Genomic DNA, 22,135 nt, shown 5'->3' with positions numbered 1-22,135 from the left:
TGCTACCAAGCGTGTATCTTGAAGAAAGTTGCTGCAATTTTATTGAATATCAAAGAACTTGTTCCTATCTTGTAGAATATAAAGTTGATCGTGGATATATTTATGCAAATTCAGGTCTTTATGCGTACAACTAAAGAACGTTAATAGAGATTTATTTTACTCGATAGATATCATAATATTCTACTTTAAATATTTTCTTCATTAATTATAACTTTATACCTTATCATATAAATTCTGTGTACATCTACCACGTAAACGTACGAAGTAAAATGTCGCGAATTCCCTGTTTTTTAAGTTGCTCGTATCAAAAATCTGTCCGGGAAACGGGCATTGTTTTCATCCTTATAGGTTCGTGACGTCATTTTTCTCAGTAACCGATCGAGTCATTATGTTGAGTTAGACGAGTGTTCTTATGTAAATGCATAAATATTCACAGTCCATTCGTACTTGTAATCGTCAAAATTCCGCGAGAGATTGTCAAGTGTCGCGTCATCGATGGACCATAGTCCAATTGGAATTGAGCAATTATCGAATGATAATTAGAGCCGGTCTTTGTATCTTCGTAAGTTGGCGCGACGGTGGCGGCCAGTGAAGAACGAGCCAGGTCCGGAGACAATAGGGTCCTGAAGAAACAATGGCCGTCTCGTAGCCGGTGCACGGTTCAGCGCTATAAACAATACCAGAGAGAGGCCCGGCTGATAGGGTCAGAAGGTCAGCCCCTGTGGGAGCTCATGACTCTCTTTACTCCTCTTCATCCACTGTCCAGACCCACCTCCGCCTTCGTCATGGCAGGTTCTTCCTGAACGAGGTCACGAAATTAATTTTTCCTCTCTAGAGCGAAACGACCGGCGTCTGCGGTGCTTCACCGACTACTCGCTTCTACGCTTTGCCCTGGCCTTTGGCTACTACGTATCGGCCTGGTCTGCAATTATGTTGCACGTTGCACTTGCAGTTACGAACACGCGGATGTGTGCCGTGTGTGATGCCAAGGTTAATGGTAGTAGGAGGAAGTTTGTGACTCGTTGTGGTCCTTTTGAAGAAAATCTACGGGCTTGTCTTTCGACGTGTACGGGTGCAGAGAGCGTGAAGGTTCAAGGAAGGATTCTTTACTCTGGTAAATGGCAAGCAAGTTGCATTCTGCTAGCGAGCAAGTAGGATTCTTTATTTAATTCTACCATCTGCGAAAAAGCAGGAAAATATCTATTCAATTTCACAAGGATGTGACACACAACTGAGATGTATGTGAGCTGTATGAAGATTTTCGCGACGGAGGACGTAATTAAAAAATGACCGTTCTAACGAATTGGTTTTTGTTTGTAAATAGTTTTGTTATGTTCTTGCGGCACTTCTTTACATTCTCAAGTCCCTTGGACGGCCTTTGGGAGAGAACAAAGACACAAATAGCAATTGTAGCTGCTGGCTGGAGATCTCGCTGATGGGGTATCGCTGTTTTTCTTCCATTCTTGATGCATAGAAGAAAAATCGCATTCCAGTCGCCGACATTCGAATCCGGGTCCCCAAAACGTTCGCAACCTAAGGCGCTAACCACTGCGCTGCCGTCGTCCGACACTAGTTAGTGTCGAGTGGTGGTGTTTGTGGTGTCGAGTGCCGCCGCACAACTATATCCTTCCAAAGTTGTGACAAAGATCTCTACCTACAATTAATCGAATAACGTTTATCGCGCATAACCGTACATTGTTAAAGATGGAAAAAAGGTGGATCGCACAACGATGTGATAAAGAGCCGTCTCCGCACGACTCGCAATGACCCATCACGACTGACTGACTATTCATAAAAACGTTTCACTCGACGTGGCATCGTAAACGCATTAATCATCGCGTATACACGTGTATCAGTTATCCCTGGCACGGTGCGCCAGTCGCGAACAGTTATACACTAAATTACAGCAAGGAGGAGCGCGGAACGTCGGTGGAACGATAATCCGACCTGTTCACAGCGTTCCCCGATAACGCAACATCAGATTACCATCTCCCCCGGTGAATTTCTCTTTCAGCTGGCCCATGAAACCTCCTGCGAAATTGTTATGCATATACCGAAGTACTGGGATAGGTAGCCTATAGGTTCCGCTCTCTCGTTTCTTTTCCGCTCGCACGTCTAACCCCTTTCTCTTTCTCTTTCTCTTTTCCCCTTAATCCACGGGAAGCCTTTAACGAGATTTACTCGAAGGCAGGAGCGCGTAAACGCATTCCTTCTGGCGCAGGCGGTCCGAGCCGCAAAAATCTTGCCGGAGAGATCCCTTCGCGAGATAGGATATCCGCGATGTCGGTTTCGTCGGCACGCTTTTAAGGTCGAAACCCATGGAAACGGCAAACAAATGCACTCAGCCGCGGTAGTTGTGCTCGCTCGACCCTCGGTCCTCCTTTTTTCTTCTCTTGCTCTTTCTCCTTTTCTGCTATTTCTTTACTCTTTCGCCGGTAGTCGATAGTCGCCGATAGCCGTTATGTGTTTCATTTTAATCATTTTAATGACGAATTACGCGTATAAGAAATTTCTGGCGAGGAAAAAGAGATATCGATTGGCTGAAGATTGACTGATTAAAAAGAGCAGATAACGGAGCCGCGAATACGGTCAATTTGTATTCGATTGTGATTTACGAGGCGGTCTTCGCGGTCGCCGAAATTTATGGGCGCTAATTTGAAATTATAATCAGCCGCCCCGTTTGATCGCAGGTTGCATAATTTTCTTTAATTAGGATACACGGCGACGTGGCAAAGTATACCAAACTACTTATGGTAATATGAGACTCCACGTTGTTGTAGGTTATGTTGTATCGGAAATTAGGTATTCTTCTTCGTTTTAGTTACGTGCGTTCGATATAGAAATAGAAGAGCGGCGGTACGGAATAATCGAGAGTTTCTTTATAACAAAAGAATGTTAATTCCTACAGATTCTTTTAGCTAGTATATTAACTTTTTTGCTCGTGAATTATTTTCATATTTATTCCAGTTTTGTCTTGTTCAAGATAATTGCAAGACCAGTTTCACTTCTACATAATTATATTGTTTCGTTGGATGTAGAATACTTCAGGAATTTTCCTAACGTAAAATTATATATTTAGCGTGCAACCTTTAAACTACTGTCGGAAACTAATACGTTTTAACGATCTAATTCCTTTCTGGAAAAAAGAAGCTCTACCATTTGCTGAAAACCAACATTCGTTCCAACCCATCGATTAATTCTCGCGAAAGAATTCCTCGGCCGATTTCAGAAACCGATCTCCGTGTTAGTACCCACTTTCAATAAACGGGTCAGCAGAGGAAGTTTCCATTTGGCACGATTTGGAACACGCGTTCATGTATCTTCTTACTATATTGCACAGGCTGGCAGCGTCGTGTGCGCACGTACACGCTCGGCCTGAACCTCGAAGGCCTCTCGCGAAAAGGTCACGCTAGGGTCAGGTAATGACAGGCCGAACTCTGCAATCACAGAAGCGCGCACGCCACGTGGCTTTGGTGTACGCCCCGGCCGACCTCTCCTCTGGCTTATGCTCGGCCGTTTCTTCGGGATCGATGGAAATGTAGACCTGCACGAGTTTGCACACAACCCTTCGTCCACCTATCTCTCACTGAAATAACTCTTTTTTAATTATTGCTTACCCTGCAACGAGACTCCGTTCCTCCACGTTTTAAAGTTTCGCCGATTTCACTCGATAGAAAGCTCGCATTTATCAAAGATTCCAATAAAAGAGCGTCCATTATTATCTATTTAAGACTTTCGTTCTTAGAATCTATTAGAAACGAGAAACAATCCTCGCATTTTCGTTTCTTATCACCGCGATTTCTTTTCAAATTTCAACCTATAGAACATCTTGCAGACCGTCAGCTACCAGAGAAGCATTTTACATTCTTCGGCTTCACCATCAATTCCCGATCAATTCCATAAATCTCATCCTTCACACGCTTGGCCATACATCCATGGTACAGGCTATGACATACTGCATGATCTTCGTAGAAAATTAATAACCCGCCACTATGGAGATAAGAATCGGTTCGATCGCATCGAAATCGTGCCTCGATATCCAATCGAGCTGAAGCATAGGATGGAGCTTGGAAGCGGCGACGCGGACGTAGTATGATCCGCAAAATGTCTGGGACACACGTTACCGGAGCCGAAGGTCAGTACCTCCACTGATCGTCATGGGATTAAATGACTGTCTGGTGGGATCGAGCCAAGCCAGAGGCTCGAGCCGCGGCGATAAGAAGGGAAGGCAGCGCTCTTGGTCGCGCCGAGTCATTCTCGTGTAATTATACGTACCGCGAGGCCAATAGGGGGTCTCTGTATCGACAATTAGGGCATTTCGGCTTCCCATTTAACGGCCCCTCGATTTATTCGGCTACACCCGCGGTCGTTCTTCATTATCTTTTTACGATCGTCTGTCGCTCCGCTCGGTTCTCTTCTTGCGTGGAACTCGTGGCGCCCGGGAGGCGTCCAGGTTTCATTAGACCGTGTACCACTCGAGACTTGGTCGATTATTTATCACAGTCACGGTTCATTTTCTTGGAAATGTTTGTCACGGGGAACAAACGTATTTTAAGTCCGCGATTTTAATAGGTTTTAACTGGATTTCCGTAGGCGGAAGGCGTTTCCAATTTGTACGATAGGGTTCTTGTACAGAGTTTTTGTTTGGCGAGATCTCGCTGAGAATTTTGTTCCACTTAGAGTATTTTAGAATTTAGAAAGTTTTAAGGTTAATTCTAGATAAACCGTCAAAGGTTTATCTTCGTTTATTGATTTTAAAAATCTACGTTTAAATCGTAGCCATTTAAAAATCTACATTTTTCTAACGATTACTTGAGGTTTTATTAGCGACAGGTTTATACATATTCAGAAGGAGCGTTGATCGAAACCTGGAAAATATTTCCGACGAGATAGTTGAAGTCTATTACACGTATTTGCGAGTCTAATCTTCGTAGACATAAGTTTGCAATTTATCTTTCATTTAACTGGAAATTTTTTATCATACAGCAAAGGTCCAACATATCGAAGTGAAGTCCACGTTTGATATACACACGAGAATTATGACAGATATTACAGAAGTTGCCTTACAGGTTTCTTCAATCATATCAACTAGCGTGAAACTAAGGCACTAATTGCGTATTTAAAATCGAAGTTTGTTAAACAACTTATTAATTTCGCAAGCTACGACACGTAATAGACCTCGACCTGAACCTTAATCAGAACTTCGACGAAGGAGATCGTCAGAATATTTTATACTCTCCGATCGTTTTATCTATCCATTTTGCCAATAATTACGTACACAAGAACTGTTCGCAGACACGGACGTTATCAAATCTCGTATGCGTAATTCATAGAGGTCAGTAATTGCTCGTTACCAAAATTTAATCCTAGCACGAACGAACGTTTCCAATGCCGACAACAATAGAACGTGCCATGCACGATCACGGTATAATTAACCAATCGGAGTTTCTATAAACGAGAAGCAGAGAACGCCGCTCGTCCCCGAAACGGACAGACAATTGTATAATTCATAATCATTGTCTAGATGGTAGAATCAGATAAAACCGTCACGAAAGCGCATTCCTTGCGAGATATATTCGCAGGACGACGAGCTACACCTCGGCTAATTTGCCTGGACGAGGAACGTGCAATTTGTAGTCGGCCCCAACGACCGATTTAGTTTCGTTCTAACGACAATAATTGCGTATGCGTGTTATGGATCGTTTCGCTGGGGGCTCACTGTCCGGTATTAATTTTACACCATTGGCGAAGGGCTGTTAGTAGGATTTCGAACGACTTTGGCGAGACAATTCTGAACGTTTGGAATGCCTGGAATGTTCCATGATTTGTGGCCATTGTGGAATTTATGATATAAAGATTGATAGAAATATTTTTCTTTTTTTTAGGAGAATGGGGAAATTTAAATAACATTGGAATTTTCTTAGAATTTATTTCGAGATTTGGGAGCACTTACGATGTAGACTTCGGCTGTTTATGTAAATTTATGGACATTTTTATGGACATAGTTAAAGAAATTCTTGCCTTAAACTTTTCATTGATATTAGAAATTCATGAAAATTCAGTAGTTATCGTGTTAAAAGATTGGAATTTTCATCCGTTAAAGCTAATTAGAATTTATCAATTTAAATTAAATTTGACAAGAAGAAGAGCTGCTGCAGTCAGTTTAGGAGGGAAATAAACAAATTATTTAGTAAAGAAGACGCTTTAAGGACGCTGGAATGTTGCTCAATCCAACATTGTAGAATCTCTTTCGGCGTTCCTGGCAATTATCACGATCCATTGTAATTATATGTACTCGTTCGATATCAATGGGTACCAATCGCGAATGCATTATTCATAACGTTGAAATAACAGAGTGAGTCGACTCTTTTCCACGGGGGGAGAGCTTCCCTCTAACAGGATTCGAATTTTTCTCTTTGCCACGATTAGTTGACTCCTTCGTCTTTATTTGTGAACGTCAACAGCGTTCTAATGCCCGTTCAGTTGCATCTATCTAGAAGCTTATGACCGTAATTACTGTTAGGTAATGGTTATTGACTACCGATATTAAAAATTTTATCGGGAGAAGATAAATATAGACCAATTTCGATAACAAGATTATAAAATTACAATTTATGATAATGTACACATAATGGTGTATTAAAAGAAAAGATATATCTATCTTTTAAAAGGTCGTAGAAATTAATAATAATCGATATATCAAATTATATGACGATATAATAAAGCAATATACTTAGACTAATAATTATTTTAAATTAGCAACAATATTAAAATGTATTCTTCTCGATTCCTAAATTCGCCTGGCTTTCGGTCGATCGGGCAGAAACCGCGGTAGAAAACGCAGGATTCCGTTCTAACGGAGAATTCCCAGACTATATTACACGGTTTTTGCCGCATTGGTTTACGTAATAGCGCGGAGAAAGCGCCAGAAGCTGCATAAATCGCGACGATCACGAGCATCGATCGTGAACTTCGGGGAAAATCGAATTAATCCGAATTTACGATCTTTATTGGAATTTCTCATCCTCTGAAACGTATTTCAAACTATGTTGGATCTTTCAATTCGTGCCGGAATAATTTCGAAACTAAAACAGCACATTGTTATTTCTTTTGCACTTTTAACGCGCGAAATTAAACCAATGAAAGTATAATAAGCTTCTCGATTTCTTAGAAAGATCTTGTCACGACACGGTGCATCGTTCGACGTTAGCGTGATTGTTTGAAAAGTGACGAGGAGTGTATGGTGATTAGACGTTCCCATGGTGGCGTCCGTTGCGTGGAACGAATCCTCTGTTTCGATTTCTCATGCGGCAGAAGTTACATGAAACGATGATATCGTCGCGGGATCGAGTGTTCCGAGAGTAGCTTCTGAAGTTCTCGATGAGAATGGAACTTGTTGTCGACAGGAACGACGATAGAATCGGCGAGACCCGTATGCTAGATCGTGGTAATTCGACTCGCGAACGTTTTCAGGGAAACGGTACGTTGTTAGGAAGTAGCTTGTCGATTCTACTAAAAAGACAAGATTGAACGCATTGTAGATTTTTATCCGATATATCCTGTACATCTTCTTCGAAACTTTTAACTTGCCATGCAAATATTAAAATTGTTGTCAATCAACGTCGCTGATTTCACTCGAATAATCCTACGATTAATTAAAAATATTATCAAACGCGAGAAATATTCGGGCATACTCGTCGCAGACGAACAACTTCGGTAAATAGAAAAAGTAAGCGAGACGCTTTCGCTATCTGATCGAAAAATCCATCAGATTTTTGCTTCTTCGAGAAAGAAGCCGATCTTCCCTGTGTATACTCTCGTTCATTATGCAAACGGGAGAAATATCCTGGCATGGAACGACAAAATCGAGGGCAAGAGGACAGTCGCAATCGAGAGACGGCCGATTTAAAGCGTGACCAGGAATCTATCGCGCGGACACGGTTTGATGGACAGGCGAGATGGACAGAAATCGAGTGAGAAGCTTACTCGAGATTCTGCTCTAGGCGTTCGTTGCTCGAGAAACAGAAGAGACACGCCTGGTGTGCGAGGACGCGGAACGACGTTACAGGTTCACCATGGAATCTTTGGATTCTGTCACTTGGCATCTTTCCCCTTGGGTATAACCCACCTACTAGATCGCTCCTTTGTCCTAGTATATACTTATTACGTTAACCTAGTGGACAGATGCGTATCAGCTAGTCATCGATCCTTGGTAATCGCTTTGCTCCACTTTGTCCCTCGTTTCGTCATCATCGATAATTACCATAGATCCCTTTACTTGGATACAGTTGCTTCAAGTACAGTTACTTTGCCTCTTTATTCTTCGGGTAGAGTGGATGCTTCCGCGGGTTTAGAAAACTCGAGGTAATTGCCACAGTATCGTATCAATTAAGTAGATGATCATTCAGACGCGTTTTTTAACGAACCTCGTGTTCGGTCGTGTCCGTTTTTCCCTCGGTGGCCTGTTTTTTGCTGATTGAAATTACGCGAATTAAAGGAATTGGAAAATTAACGGTAGTTTGCGGGTAATTTGTTACAAATTGGGTTATTATCGTTAGTCTCTTTAACCTGTTTGCTGATTTTGATTGGTAAATGCGAGTGAGAGGAACGCAGTGATCGAAATTTAATATAGCGCTTCGCTGATTCATCGGTAACCGCAGTTACTATTTTTATGAACATAACCGCGCAACTATAGAATCTCGGTCTTTCACTTCTTATTTTATTCAATCACGCCTGGCCCCGCCGAATCAGGCGATATTAATATTCTTGTTTTCGTGTTACATCCACGTCCGCAAAAAGACTGGAAAATCGTCGCTGGAGGCCGTGGAACGCGTTCCAGGTGGACGTGGGTCAGATATTCGTGGCAGCTTATCAATATTCATAACGTATGCTCAGCTCGCGTTATACATATCAATCAGCCGTGGCCGATTCGAAAATGAGCCCGGCCAGATCGTCAAGCCGTGTACTCGCGCTTAACGTTGTGATTTAACGTTGACCAAATTCGCTCCTGGAAATTGCTCGCCGACGATTTTAGATAATTCCCATGCGAGGCATTCCCTCGCGGAGGGAGAGATGACTCCATCAGCTTGTAGCAATCTTTTTCGATCGGCCAGCTCTCCTTATTCCTCGACAACGTACGATCGTTTCTTTTTCGACGAAATGCGCCAGACTACCGATTTTTTTCTTCCTACGAATGAGTCGTACTTTTTTCGAAGATGATAGGTTTTTAAGCTCTTCTTTAGATATTTCTTTTTTTTTTTGCTTGATATTACATGTTTACATGGTTTTTTTTTTAAAGGCACAGCAGGTGTATCGAGATAAGATTTAATTAATCGGGTATATTACGTATTCAAGAAGCTGTTATATGTAAAGACGGGCTTGAATATGTAGATAATTTCTAGAGAGAGAAGATGTAAATAATTTCTGAGAAGAGCCCAATAAACTAATATCAAAATATCTGCTTTCTGGTTCAATTTAAACGTAACATTTATGAGCATACTTGCTGCGATGTGTAACGACAGTAGCAAGAAATCAAGTGAGAAAACGATGGAATTAAACGTAGTGCTGTCATGATCGTCTATCGCAGAAATAAAATAGCTCGAAGAATTTCTGTCACCTGCTGCTGGGAAGTAAAACTTGAAACACGATTTTAAACGATGTAGCTTGTCCGCACGATTGGCATTACGCTAATTAAATTTCTGTTATCATTACCTTTGTGCCATATAAATTTCTTCTTCTTCGACTTTACAATTCAGAAGCCCATTAAAACTCAAGCGAACTAAATAAAGAAATATAACTATCTTTCGGGCAGTCCCGAAAACGTCTCGCAAACTTGACGAAGTTCAACCGCGACCAAATTCCGCCCAACACATCAACTTCAATCCTACGAAGTTGCAACACCAGGATTCAACATGAGAGGCCCAGGAAAACGGACACCGTGTACATTCTCTCTCTCTCTCTCTGTCTCTCTTTTTGGTAGAGGCATTCCTGCACGTCACCGTGTCCGCCCAGTGGCTCCGCCGAATCGCGGGGGACTCCTTATATAATTAACCATTAAATTATAAGTTTGGCTATCGAACCGCCGGCGAAGCTCAGCGCCGGACTAGAAGTAATTACTCGGCCCTGGAGGGGCCCCGGAACGGCAGCGACCTTAGCCGAGATCGTCGTAGAAAAAGAAGAAGGGACGCGAGAAGAAAGAGAGGAAAAAGAACACGTTACAAGGAGAGGTTGAAGAAGAGTGGATAAGTAAGAAAAAGGAAGGATCGTATCGTATGGCGAAGGAGGAAGAGAGAAAGGTGAAAGGGACGAAGGGAAATAAAAAAGAAGAAGGAAAGAAGAAAAAGAAGAAAGGTAAGAAGAGAAAGAAAAGGGAATAAGAGGGGTCGCGACGGCTACCTTACTTCGAGCACGGAATTGCCAGTGCCGCTTCCATCGGCGTAATGATCAGAGGCGGGACTTTTGCCTTTTTAATCGGCATTAATCGCGCCAGGGGCTCTATCCCGAAGGCAATGCTGTATCGTCGTTATGTTCCATGCCGCAACGACCCGACGAGAGCGATCTGCATTAATGCGGATGCCCACCTTTCCGTCCGTGTCCGCGGCTGGATTCTTTCACCGGGATGAAATATCGAGCCAACCCCGGCCTCCGTACCAAAGTTATGAGGATTGCTTATTGGAATGCGCGCGCGCGCCGCAGCCGATGAACCGGACGGTAGCTGCAGGTGCAGGAAGTGAAAACCCGCTCTGCATCTACAAAATGCTTCGATTTGCGAATTGGAGTTGAGTTATGGACTGGGTAATATACTTTTTCTTTCTTCCTCCTCTTCTTCTTTTTATGTGAAAGGAATGTGGATTTCTGTGATTCGGAGGAAGAGGGTAATTAAGGAACAGGATAGATTTTTTAATTTTATTATTGGAGAATAGCATCGATTAATTTTCATTTGAAATTTAGAGGATTTAATTATTCCACGTTCTGTGCTTTAAACGTTACCTCGCGGTTCCATGTAAAAATCATTGTCCTAGAATTACGACGCGATGATCGTAGCAATCAAAATTCTGTCTATTGTTCGAGCCACTTGGAAACTTTATTTTACCAGCCGCTTTCAACTATTTGTCTGTATTTTCATACTTTCGTAAGAAGTAACGTGTTCGCTACCGTCGTGACATCTGCGCGATGGCCCTAATTCATCGTGACAGCCGGGCATCATACACATGTGACAGCCATGGTTTTCAATTTTCTGATCACTTAAATAATTGAAATCTGCTTCGAACATATTGTCAGTTTAACACATTTTGTACGTACGTAGAGTGAAATCGTGCAGCACATTGTGATTTACTACTATAATAAACTGTATCTACACAATAAACCTGAAGCGGTCGGTTCTCCACACGCCACATGGTAGCGAGCATGTTAATATATTTCTGTCATATCAACTTTCCAACACAAAAGACTATATCTTACATAGGGCAAGTCAACGATCAAACGCAACAAGTTAGAATATTTCAAGATATATCGCAGCTATTGTTACAAATATTGGTTATCGAACCGTTTGTTTTGAAAATGGACGGCATTTCTCGAAGAAATTGAGAAAACGGGAAATTTTACATATACTTTATTTACGTTATCTTTCGATTTATAAACAATTTATAATTGAAATCTTAAAATATTCGTTTGTCACAATGCAATTGAAATCTCTCTAATAGATGAAATTGCATAATCATTTATTTTGCAAGTGGTGTTGTTAGTTCATTTCCTGTAATCTGTACGCTGTCCAACTAGACAAGGCACCAACAATCACAATCAAATGATAGCAAATGTAATCCCAACCTTACTCTATCTTACGTAATATCGCATGTACGGATGTGAACGAGTCGTTTAAATGCGAATCAGTAATATACTCGTAAATTATTATTAAATTATTATTATTACGATTAAATTAAAATGCTATAATTAAATGCAATTATTACTACATTTAAGGTATTATTAAATTAATAACAGCTTTGCCTTTATATTGGCTCGTAAGTGCAAGCCTGAGATTGAGGAAAGTATTACGTATAGTCGTTATCTTGCTTTCTTTTCTCAATGCATAACCTCTCGTCAATATTAGAATCTGACAGTGACACAGATACGTTTAACGCAGTCTAACACAATAACACTACAATAATTTCAATTTATTTACTTTCAGTTCATTTATTTTTAACAGATCGATAGATATTTATAAAGAAAATTGAATCAAGGCAGAAAAATCATCGATCTCGCGAGCAACACTGCGCCAAGTACACGAGACGATGGATCTACATGATCGGGGACAGGATTTTTTCGAATGGTTTCAGATCGCTCTTGCAGCGGTTCGGTCGGGCGGTTCTCATCGCGTCTCGATGATCAGGAGGACGTGGCGCATTTCGAGGCGTCCTCTTAAAGGTGGCCACACACGTCGCGAGATCTCGGTACTCGTTGTCTTCTCTTTCACGTGGACGGTGCCGCGGTGGCCATCAGGGGTTAAACCAAAGGCTGAGCTTTGTCACCATTGCCGATCTTCGACCGTGTCTCCCAGTACTTACAGCCATCTAAACCAACGGCTAATCCCAATTTAATGTCGCGCTTCACCCTCCCTTTTCCTCGCCATCTCATCGTGTCACGTTTTTCTCTTTCTACCAAGCGATCGCTGCGCCTCCGTGTACCTCGTTTATCTCTCGAGCCAGCTCGTGAAGAGAGCTCTTCTCCTAATGGTTCTCGAAATATCGTTACATCGGTTTAGAATGTTCCTCGGCTGCAGAGAAGAGCGAAGTGGAGGGTGTTGTTCAGCGAGGAAATTAATTGGGAACTCGATGAGACTTTGAATTTTGTGTTTGAACGTGGGACATATGGTGGTTTGATTGAGATTTTATCGCTGGATTAATGCAGGTACAGGTACATGTCCTGTTTCAAAAGTCTTAGGTCAGTTATTATATTTATTCGAGAAATTTGTAATGGAAAGCGTTTAATAATCGTTAAAAGATAATGACTAGTTCGTACAAAGAAAGTTCTTCCTTCTCGTAAATTATTTTTACAACTAAGAATTTCAATAAGTCGATTTCTTTCGGAACACACGGCGAAGTATGATCTAATTCGTAATGTGAAGTATTTCAAGACTTTACGTCCAAGTGAATAACGAATGCTTCTCTTCTTCTTTAACTGTCTTGCGAAAAGAAGTAAATCGGGACAAAAAAGAACTCGTAGCATGACCTCTTCTTGCGGCAGATCTTTTATCTTGTCAGCGAGCTATCGACTCTTTCAAAGAATTTCTCAGAATCGTGTCAGGGAATGAATTGATCGATCTACTCTTTTGTGTGATTCTAATTAAAAATTGCAACGTAGGTCGTGCATTCTTTTCCACCTACCAGTCCTTGTTACGTAGGATTCATTATAATCTGATCTACATTCAGCATGAATATATTTCACGCGAATAAAAAGCAGATTGATTAATACGGTAAAAAATGATCGCAAAGTGAAAAACATGGAAATACAAAGATCAAAGTGATATAAATTGAAAAGAAGGAGTTCTTGTTCCGTTGAAACGAATTTCGTTCAGACGCAGGAATTTAGTTGTTCGCAGGAATTCCTTCGGGAAATCGTTCGATAATTAGGTCAAATTGCAAGCACTCGGAAATTTCTTAGATTCGTAACAACAGGATACATTCTGCGTGCCACGGGAAGAACGTCGTTCCACGGAATTTCCCAACATGATGGACATTCTTCCTGCCATTGGCATTCTTTATGAAACTGTTAAATTTGAATCGAAGAAACCGTGTTGGAAAATTCCCTGCGTTTATATCGCATCGATAGTCGGAGAATCTGAATGTTTTTTTCCTCCTGTTTGAATTACGTGAAAAGAATTCGTCCTAGAATTCGTAATTTGTCAGCTCGATTTGCACCATCTGCGATCTTTTGCGATTATTGCGAATTTCTAGCATACCTGTATCCAGCGGCAGATGTTAAACCGATTCGTGAAAAATAATAATTGAAAGTTACAGAATTCAACTTCATAAGAATTCAAATAAGCATTATTCGTCTGAAAAGTGTAGAGAAATGACGTCAAAGCGTCGCAAAATAAATTTTCTTTAACCGAAGAAATCTCTAATATCTCCAACGTATCAATCTTTCACAATTCTCTGTGATACGAGATTTCTACAATTTTAATTAACCAAAATTTCTCTTTCTCTGTTGCAGGTAAGAAAATTATCCACGCCATACCGCAATGCCTTCTCCGGTGCCAAGGTATGAATTAAAAGTTAATTTCTGGCCACCTACAAAGACTCGTAACGTTCAAAAGATGAATCCGTTCTGATAAATTACGATGAAAGCAGCGCGTATATTTAGTATACAAACGTGGGAGGATAGCGTATGCATGTTTGACACTGACAAAAATAAATTCAGTGAAAGCTGGATCTCTAATGGTCGCGATGATAGAGGGTGTTAGCAAATCGTGAAATTAACTCTTCTTGTAGCGTTAATGACGGTTGATGTCGACTAATGTTGAATAGCGATCTTATCAAGAATAACGTAATTATCATGTTGCTCGAGGACCTCCGTTTAATGACGAAGCACCTTCGTTTTACACTCTCGTAATTTACTGACAATTTTCATTTGTTATTTCGTCGGTTCGAATGCTGTGCAGATCTCGTTTAGAGTTTTCTTAGTTAACACTGTGTTACGTCACACGCATGCTTTTATAGCTCCAAAAAGATTATGAAAAGTCGGATGATAATTCACTATGAGATAAAAGAAATAATAATCTTTCTAAATAATAAAAATCTTCACGAGTGTCTCTCACCTTCGCTAGAAAGACGACAGTATAAGGAAAAGTGTCACGATGATTGATAAACGACTGTGCGCATTCCCGTTATCGCGCTATGTTCAACGACGTATAGTCCTAAAAGATGATCTTGCCGGATCGTTTATATCGATTCGTGGTACACAGCCAGATATTTTGCACACGGTGAATCTAATGCACGAACGACACGTTATCACCAACGTGCACGGAATCGACGCCGGCCTTAATTATGTGCATTAGCGCGATCATCATTCTCGTTATTATGGCGTACAGAACGCTGCGGCATGTTGTAGCACACGGCTTCAAGGAAGATCGTCATTAATATACTACTAACCAGACAGCCTTGTAGCACCGTGCATTTTCAACAATGACTGCGATAAATCAATCGACCGGTGATATTTGTTTTAATTGAGGAATTTATTATCGCGCAAGTTGCAACAGGTACGAAGGATGTTCCTTCGAGGAGATGTGAAATTTCATTGAGGGAAACTGTATAGTTCTTTTGCAGCGATTTTAATGAACTTTTGAAAGCTCAATGATAGTTTACAAACATATTTACATTCGCTAAGTTCAACAGCAATTACATCTGTTAATTACAAACGCATTTACATTTGTTAAGTGTAGTTTGTATATTTCTACAATAGAATATATGAATACGTACTATCTGTGTATTATTATGCGATTTAATCTTGTCTGTTCAATGCGATAGTATTTAGTAAATTGTTTTTACCTTCCTAACTATTCATTTCAAAGAGAAACACAAATGAGTTTTCAACTGTGAATTATCTACGTAAATATTACATAAATAATATAAATGACATATTGAAAATATCAATACAATTGTAATAGTTGCTTAATACCATTATGGCACTATTCATTGAATAATATTAAATATTTGTTATAATAACCGAGAACTTCTAGTATTGATGAACAAACGACCTGTTCCTGTAATATAACAATTTTTCATTTTACGTATCACAAGTTCTATTCAAACTGATACACTTATTTCCAAAGAATTTTTCTTTATTTGTTCGCACAAGAACTTACGATGTGCGAACGTTATCTAAAAAAGTTCCACGGTCTGTGTTTTAAATAGAATATCGTATTAAGATGTTCCATAATTCTTTCGATCGCCGATTATTAACATTCAATGGCGAATCTTTAGCGTTTCAACGTCTTCATTCCGTTGAAAGCAAGATAATGAAGAAGCAAAGCAATGAAATCAAGATAATCATCCAGCAAATCGACATTATAACGTTGGAAACGAAATGAACACAAGGCATTCTCTCATATAATCGAGATAAATGTCACGTTCACGCTGACAGCTCTTACTTTCCTTGATTCTCACGGGTCCATACGCATCGTTTCGATTTTAATACCAAGTTTCGTGTCCAATAAAGGAGAAAGGGAGCCGTATATAATTGATGAAGAAAAACGTTTTTGCGCGATACACGTCGAGACTCAAGAAATCGAGACATTACGTTGCCTCATCGAAAGCCAGTGGTCCCAATAAAATCTGTCGGGCCGATATAATTAACCATAAATCGTTTCATCGATCGATACAATCGGCAGATACATCGGCCCCCATGTACACCGCTCTTCTCTCAATTCCGTGTTTCGTGTAACTTGGTATTCTCGGTTAATATAATTCCTCGATAAGCGTGGCTTCCATGAAATACTCATTTCAGCTTTTTCCATACAAATTCCGGCCATTAAGGTTTACGTAGCTTGATCAATTAACGAATATTTTATCAAATACCGAACGTTTGATTCTCTAAATTTTACTTGTAGCAATGCAAATATTCGTCGATGGTCGATCTTATCGTACAATGAACATTTTCTCTCTATCAAGCCCATTTTTAACAGCAACTTGTCGAAGCCACTGGCAAAACCAACCCACGGTAATACAATCCGCTTCTTTGTCTTAATTACTTGTATCGAAACATCTCGCTCGTTTCATTCCTTCCTTCTTGCTCGTCTCTCCGTCTTTCTTCTTCCTCTCTGCCCCCTTCTTTGTTCTTTCGGTTGCACGGGGTTACAGCGTGTCGCTCGGAGCCGAAGTTGTAAATTCGCCCCGCGGTTCGGTTGCGTGCCCTTTATAGGCAAGGGCTCTTAAGGGGCCACGTCCGAGTTTTAAGGTCCGTAGGACCGGTGGATCGCGGACATGATTGCATTTGCATTATACACGCCGCGGCGCGCACGCAGATTTATCTGCCCCTGGGGTTTATTTATCTGGAGTTATGGCAAACACTGACCGGCCTGAAGCCAGCCAATAACGTATGGTAATGGGAGGGCTCCGATTGACTTTTTTACCCTCAGCTGTCTCTCTCTTTTCTCCAACTAACCATCATTCTCCGTCTTCGCCAATACCTCACACTTTCTCTATTCATCTCGCTCACTTGTTACACTCTCCTTCTCCTCGTTCCTACACTTCCTCCTTTTCGTCTCTGTACGCCTATCATTCATTTCACTCTTCATCCTCCTCTTACTTCCACTTTCCTCTTCTAATACCGCGTGTAACTCCGTCTAGTTCTCTCCGTGTTGGTTTCTCTGTCTTACACGGTCCTTCTCTTTCCGATAGTTTCCTCTCAGTTCGCTAGCCAGTGCTTTTATTGGGCCCGCGGCCTATCATAACACGAACGATCGGTGAACCTTCGACCCTCGCTCGATCCTCCTATTTCGTTCCTTGCTTCGTTCTCTCGCTCTGTCTCCGGGGGTTTCTTTGTCTTTCTCCCACTGTCGGCTTGGTTTTTCCTATTCCTCTCCCTTCGCCGTTCATCGACGCGCGTTTTCTGCCAGCCTCGCCGCCCCTCGGCCCCCGCTTCGTTCGACGAACATTTGTACGCGATTCTTTCACCGTGCATCCTTTTAATGGATGCACGCTGCTTGTTCGGCGAATGTATATGGGTACGCTAGCTTCACCGAGTCGGCTGAATAAAATTTGTTCGCAGGATATACGGATTAGGCTGGATGCAGATGAGGGATGCGACGTTGCTATAGGCTTGAAGACTGCGTGTTGGTGTAAAACATGATTTAACGTGACATCGTTACAGTTTCGTATCGATAAAGCCACGCAATTTGATAAAGCGTTAGTGTTACAACGCGTAAGATAGCTCACCGTTAGAAATATAAACGCAGTGAATCCGTACGACGTCATACGCGTAGAATCACAACGTCGTAACGTATTTTTGTTCGTTTAGACTTTAATGGCGAGGTTTCTTCAGCGGTCGGATTGTAAGTAGAATGTGACGTCGCGTGTCAGACAACCAACTATTTGTACTAGCGTTTCCTGGACGTGAGTATTACGAAGTTGAACCGTTTATAAGCTGTCGTTGTTATATTTATACCGCTTTCTTGTGGAAATACAATAAGAATGTTAGCGCGTTATTGTTTAGTAACTGCAATGCATTAATTCTTTGCCTTGAGACATGCCTATTTTATAACTAATCAATGCTTTTAACTTTCACGACACGTGGCTATCATTAATAACGGAATGTCATTTACAGTCCAATATTAAATCTATCAGCAGCCATAAACGTGTCAGAAAACTATATAAACACCAGATGCCGATGGTATTAATAAATATCCAGCAGATAAATACGAGTGCAAATAAACTTTCTTCTAATGCATACAAATCGAATTGGAAGAGTAATTGAAAGGTACCAAAACGAGTAGCATTAGCATAACACTACCATTACTAATACTAACAGCAGCCCATATTAGTTTCGCATCATTCTCATTGAATGGTATACAACGACCAATATAAACTCGATTTTCTCCATCTTCCTCGTGACCCCGATGTCAAGCATCTCGACACGACATCTTCAATAACATTAATAAAATACTCAGGCGCCTAATTACGATCATCTAAATCGAAGCCCAGCATCTTTATACTCGAACTCTGGATGCCTTGCAACAGGCAATCCACGGCTCAGGCCAGAGATAAATTGGCTAGATCGCTCGGTTGCAACTATAATTCTGGTTGAAATCCTAGACGCACGCAAAGTGCACGCAACGCGAACGGCAATAATAACGCCGTTAAAACATCCAATTACTCTAACAGCAGTTTTTCCGAGCGTTGCTTGCTGAATTACGCAGCGCCTCTCTCCCTTTCTGTTCCACGAAGGAAAGCTTTTCTCGTGCGGTTCCATCGTAACCTTCTTCAACACGGATTAGATCTATGAGAAAGCCACGGTACGCAGGCAGAAACATCGATTCCGCAGTTAAACAACGAGAAACAACCATCTTCTTCTACGTTCCATGGTTTAGGAATGCACCATAAAACGAGCCAGACCCCTCGAAAGTGGCCACTTTAGTTTAAAGCATGGGTTCTGACCTGGGCAAGTTATGTGGTTGCGGGGTCTCTGTACTGAATGTAAAAGTACAGGGAAATTGTCTCGGAAGAAAATTTTTTTCACGGCTTGGAACGGACAATGTATGATCTCTTTTCAATTTTGATCGAAATGACGACGTGAAACGTATTTTTAAAGAATTCTCCGCCCATTTTTCTAAATTCCTCGTACGTAGCTAAATCTGCTCTAATCTGACGTAATAATTCGTTAAAGAGAAAAGGAACGCTTGCGTTATTTTACGCGAAATATCAGCCGGTTTTGTCTTTGATTATTACACGAATCTCCGATAATTGCAGTTCTTACTATACTCGTCGCGAAGATAATTCACAATGTCATTATCTCAGCGGTCTCTGCTCAAGTGTCATACGCGTCTTACTTTATTACTCTTTACTTTATTACTCGCGAAATGGGCGAATCGCTCGCAAAAAGGGCAGCTGTCTCATTAGCGGTGCTGTACGAGCTGGTTGATATTGCTTGTAGCTTCTCGAGTACGCTGACGCGTCGCTGTCACCTTGCTCCACAGACACCTTTTGCCATATACTCCTCTCTTAATCCGGCGAAGTCTATCGTGTGTCAGCACGGCGAAGGAGAAATCGCCGTGATTCGCTAGTAGTGTTCTTTTCGCACAGAACGGCTCCAGGTACAAAGACCTGGGTAGATCATTTATCTACCGACTTATGATTTTTCAAATTTTCCAAAAATCATAGCTCACACTTTTGAAAATTTCCATTTCGCCCATCACATTCAAATTTTATTCTAACCAACGAGCTGATATACATTTTGCAATCTTTCCAACGTTAACGCCATATTTCTTGGCTTCGTGAAACTCCAAATTTTTAAGCAGCGCCTTGAGCAAACCGTAGAACGCCATTCGTCGACTACCAAATCGCGTTTATCGTAACGCGGCGAGACTCGATCTAACGCGAATCGATTGGACAGTTAATATCTCACTCCAGTAGCTTGGCGGTTTGCATGTCCCGTGCACGCGGCGTATTGGAAAGGTGCCTTTATACATACATCCATTCCTCGCGAGACTCGCGTGATGTATGAACGTATGTGGGAGCGGCCGTTACGTCATCTTCGTGTGCAACCGAGCAGTTCTGCCGTTCTACAGCATCCTCAGCACGTGAATTCGCGTAAAATCGATATCGAAAGATTAAGGATCTTTGGGCGAGTCGAAAATCGTAAAACGAAGAAACAGTATACGGTTCACAGTGGAGTATTTGCGCGGAAACGTTAGCTTGTGCGGAGGAAACATTCGAAAATTTCCTCTTTGGCAACTTTTCATTTCAGATGTTCTAGCGCGCGTGCGTTTATCTTCTTAAAGGGTCATGAAACATTTCTGATCGTTAAAGGAAGCATTTTCTTGGTAGTACGATCGTTCGTACGCTTTTTATAGCCAGAATTACCCTTTGGTAGGAACAGGAGTAACCAGATCCCCTGCACGATTAATAATAAACCGTAGTAGCATAGAAATCAGAATCGCGACGAGTGACGGGCGCTGTTAGTTAGAGGGGAATGCAATTTGTAAGAGATACACGGCGAGAACTCGTAAAATTTCAGTCGGACCGCAATATAAATTTCGCGATCGTAAAAGTCGTTTATGCTATCGCGCATACGCCAACACGCGTGCACCTCGCGACGAATAACGAAATCGATTGCGATTCCCAAGCGAAAAATCGTTAAACCAGAACGTCACGTACAAAACCGCTGTGTTCTACTTGCGCCGCTAGATCTTGTTAGGTAAACACGACTTACGTATTCACCGGTTGATCGCGATCAAAAACTCGGTTCAATTAGGCGCGACCCAGTGTCGATCAAATGAACTTTTCACTCGATTGAACGCCACTGTGAATTACGACGCTGTAAAAGCGTAAAGTGATTTCCGACATCGAAATCTGCTATTAAATTATTAAACTTAATTGGGAGCTGGCTAGAGACGACGTGATATAATGAAGTGGCTGTAAAGCGGCTGATGAAGAAGGGCCATTCTACTTACTGCATAGTAACTTGTTAGCTCGAAAGCGTAAAATGATCATCAGCCTTACTTACGCAAAGTATTATCGATCTGTTTATTTCAAAGCTAATTACGCTGCAAGTGGCGCCTTTCTGTTTCAATTCAAGTTTCTTTAGCTCGATATTGTTTTAATCTAAATTTGTCCCTGAAAAGATCTACTTACAAATGAAAAATAAACAGCGAGTAAAAGCTGTATAAAGGTGTATAAAGATATGGAAGGAAAATTGACGAAGAATCAAGCGAACAGGAAATTAAACCAGAAATAAAGACGAACAAGTAACTGTATAATTTTCGACTAACGTTTCAGCGATTTGTCTAATAAGGTATCTTAATTTATTACTCGCAATGTATCACAGAGAGTTGCGAAGGCTTAATCAAACGCGACTACTACTTAACAAGGAAAATGAAATTAGACGCAAAACCATGCTAAATGATAAATGAGGTGAATGTATCATTCTGTCCGGTTGGAATCGCTCGACTGACAAATTTATGTCACTGTCGGGGGTATTTTTCTCCGGTGCACCGCTGCCGGCGTTCCCGTTTGCCCCATGACATTTCTCTTGGCGTGGCGCCCACCACCCACGGTATTAAATGTCACTCTCTGAAAAGGACGTGATCGATGTAACCCCGGTTTTGCGTTTCGCTAGAGGGCCTTCTCGTGAACTTCTTCTGGCTTTATGGGAAACGACGCGTGCACAAGATATTAACTGCATCATTTTCGAGTAGAATGGAAATGAATACTACGAAGATAAGCCTGCGGCCATTCGATGACAACAATCGCGTGGAATATTGAGAATGTAATGGGAACAACGACGTATTGGGAAACGCTTTGATACGTTAACTGAGTTTAGAAAAGCAATGATAAATTAAATGGAGGTTTCTCTTCTTACGTAGAGGCGATTGCAGCTCTTCGGATAATTCTCTTAGGCTTATTTGCGTCATTTAAATTCACTT

The 22,135-nt window shown here is 41.3% G+C and overlaps 1 protein-coding gene across 4 annotated transcripts in view; it reads left to right on the top strand.

The window, feature by feature from the left end:
• The window catches only part of LOC122574083, a 179,426-nt gene that overhangs the window by 131,958 nt on the left and 25,333 nt on the right, over window positions 1–22,135 (top strand). For 2 of the 4 annotated variants that reach the window (XM_043741203.1, XM_043741205.1), the window contains one exon: window positions 14,209–14,256. The exons of the other annotated variants lie outside the window; for them this stretch is intronic. In XM_043741203.1, coding sequence (XP_043597138.1) covers window positions 14,209–14,256 — 48 coding nt within the window. The remainder of the gene's footprint in view (window positions 1–14,208; window positions 14,257–22,135) is intronic. 4 annotated transcript variants of the gene reach the window in all.

This window comes from Bombus pyrosoma, linkage group LG13 (genome assembly GCF_014825855.1).
Source record: "Bombus pyrosoma isolate SC7728 linkage group LG13, ASM1482585v1, whole genome shotgun sequence".
In the NCBI taxonomy this organism is placed as follows: Eukaryota; Metazoa; Arthropoda; class Insecta; order Hymenoptera; family Apidae; genus Bombus; species Bombus pyrosoma.
Note: the sequence above shows the minus strand (reverse complement) of the source record. Positions and strands in the feature narration are given on the sequence as shown.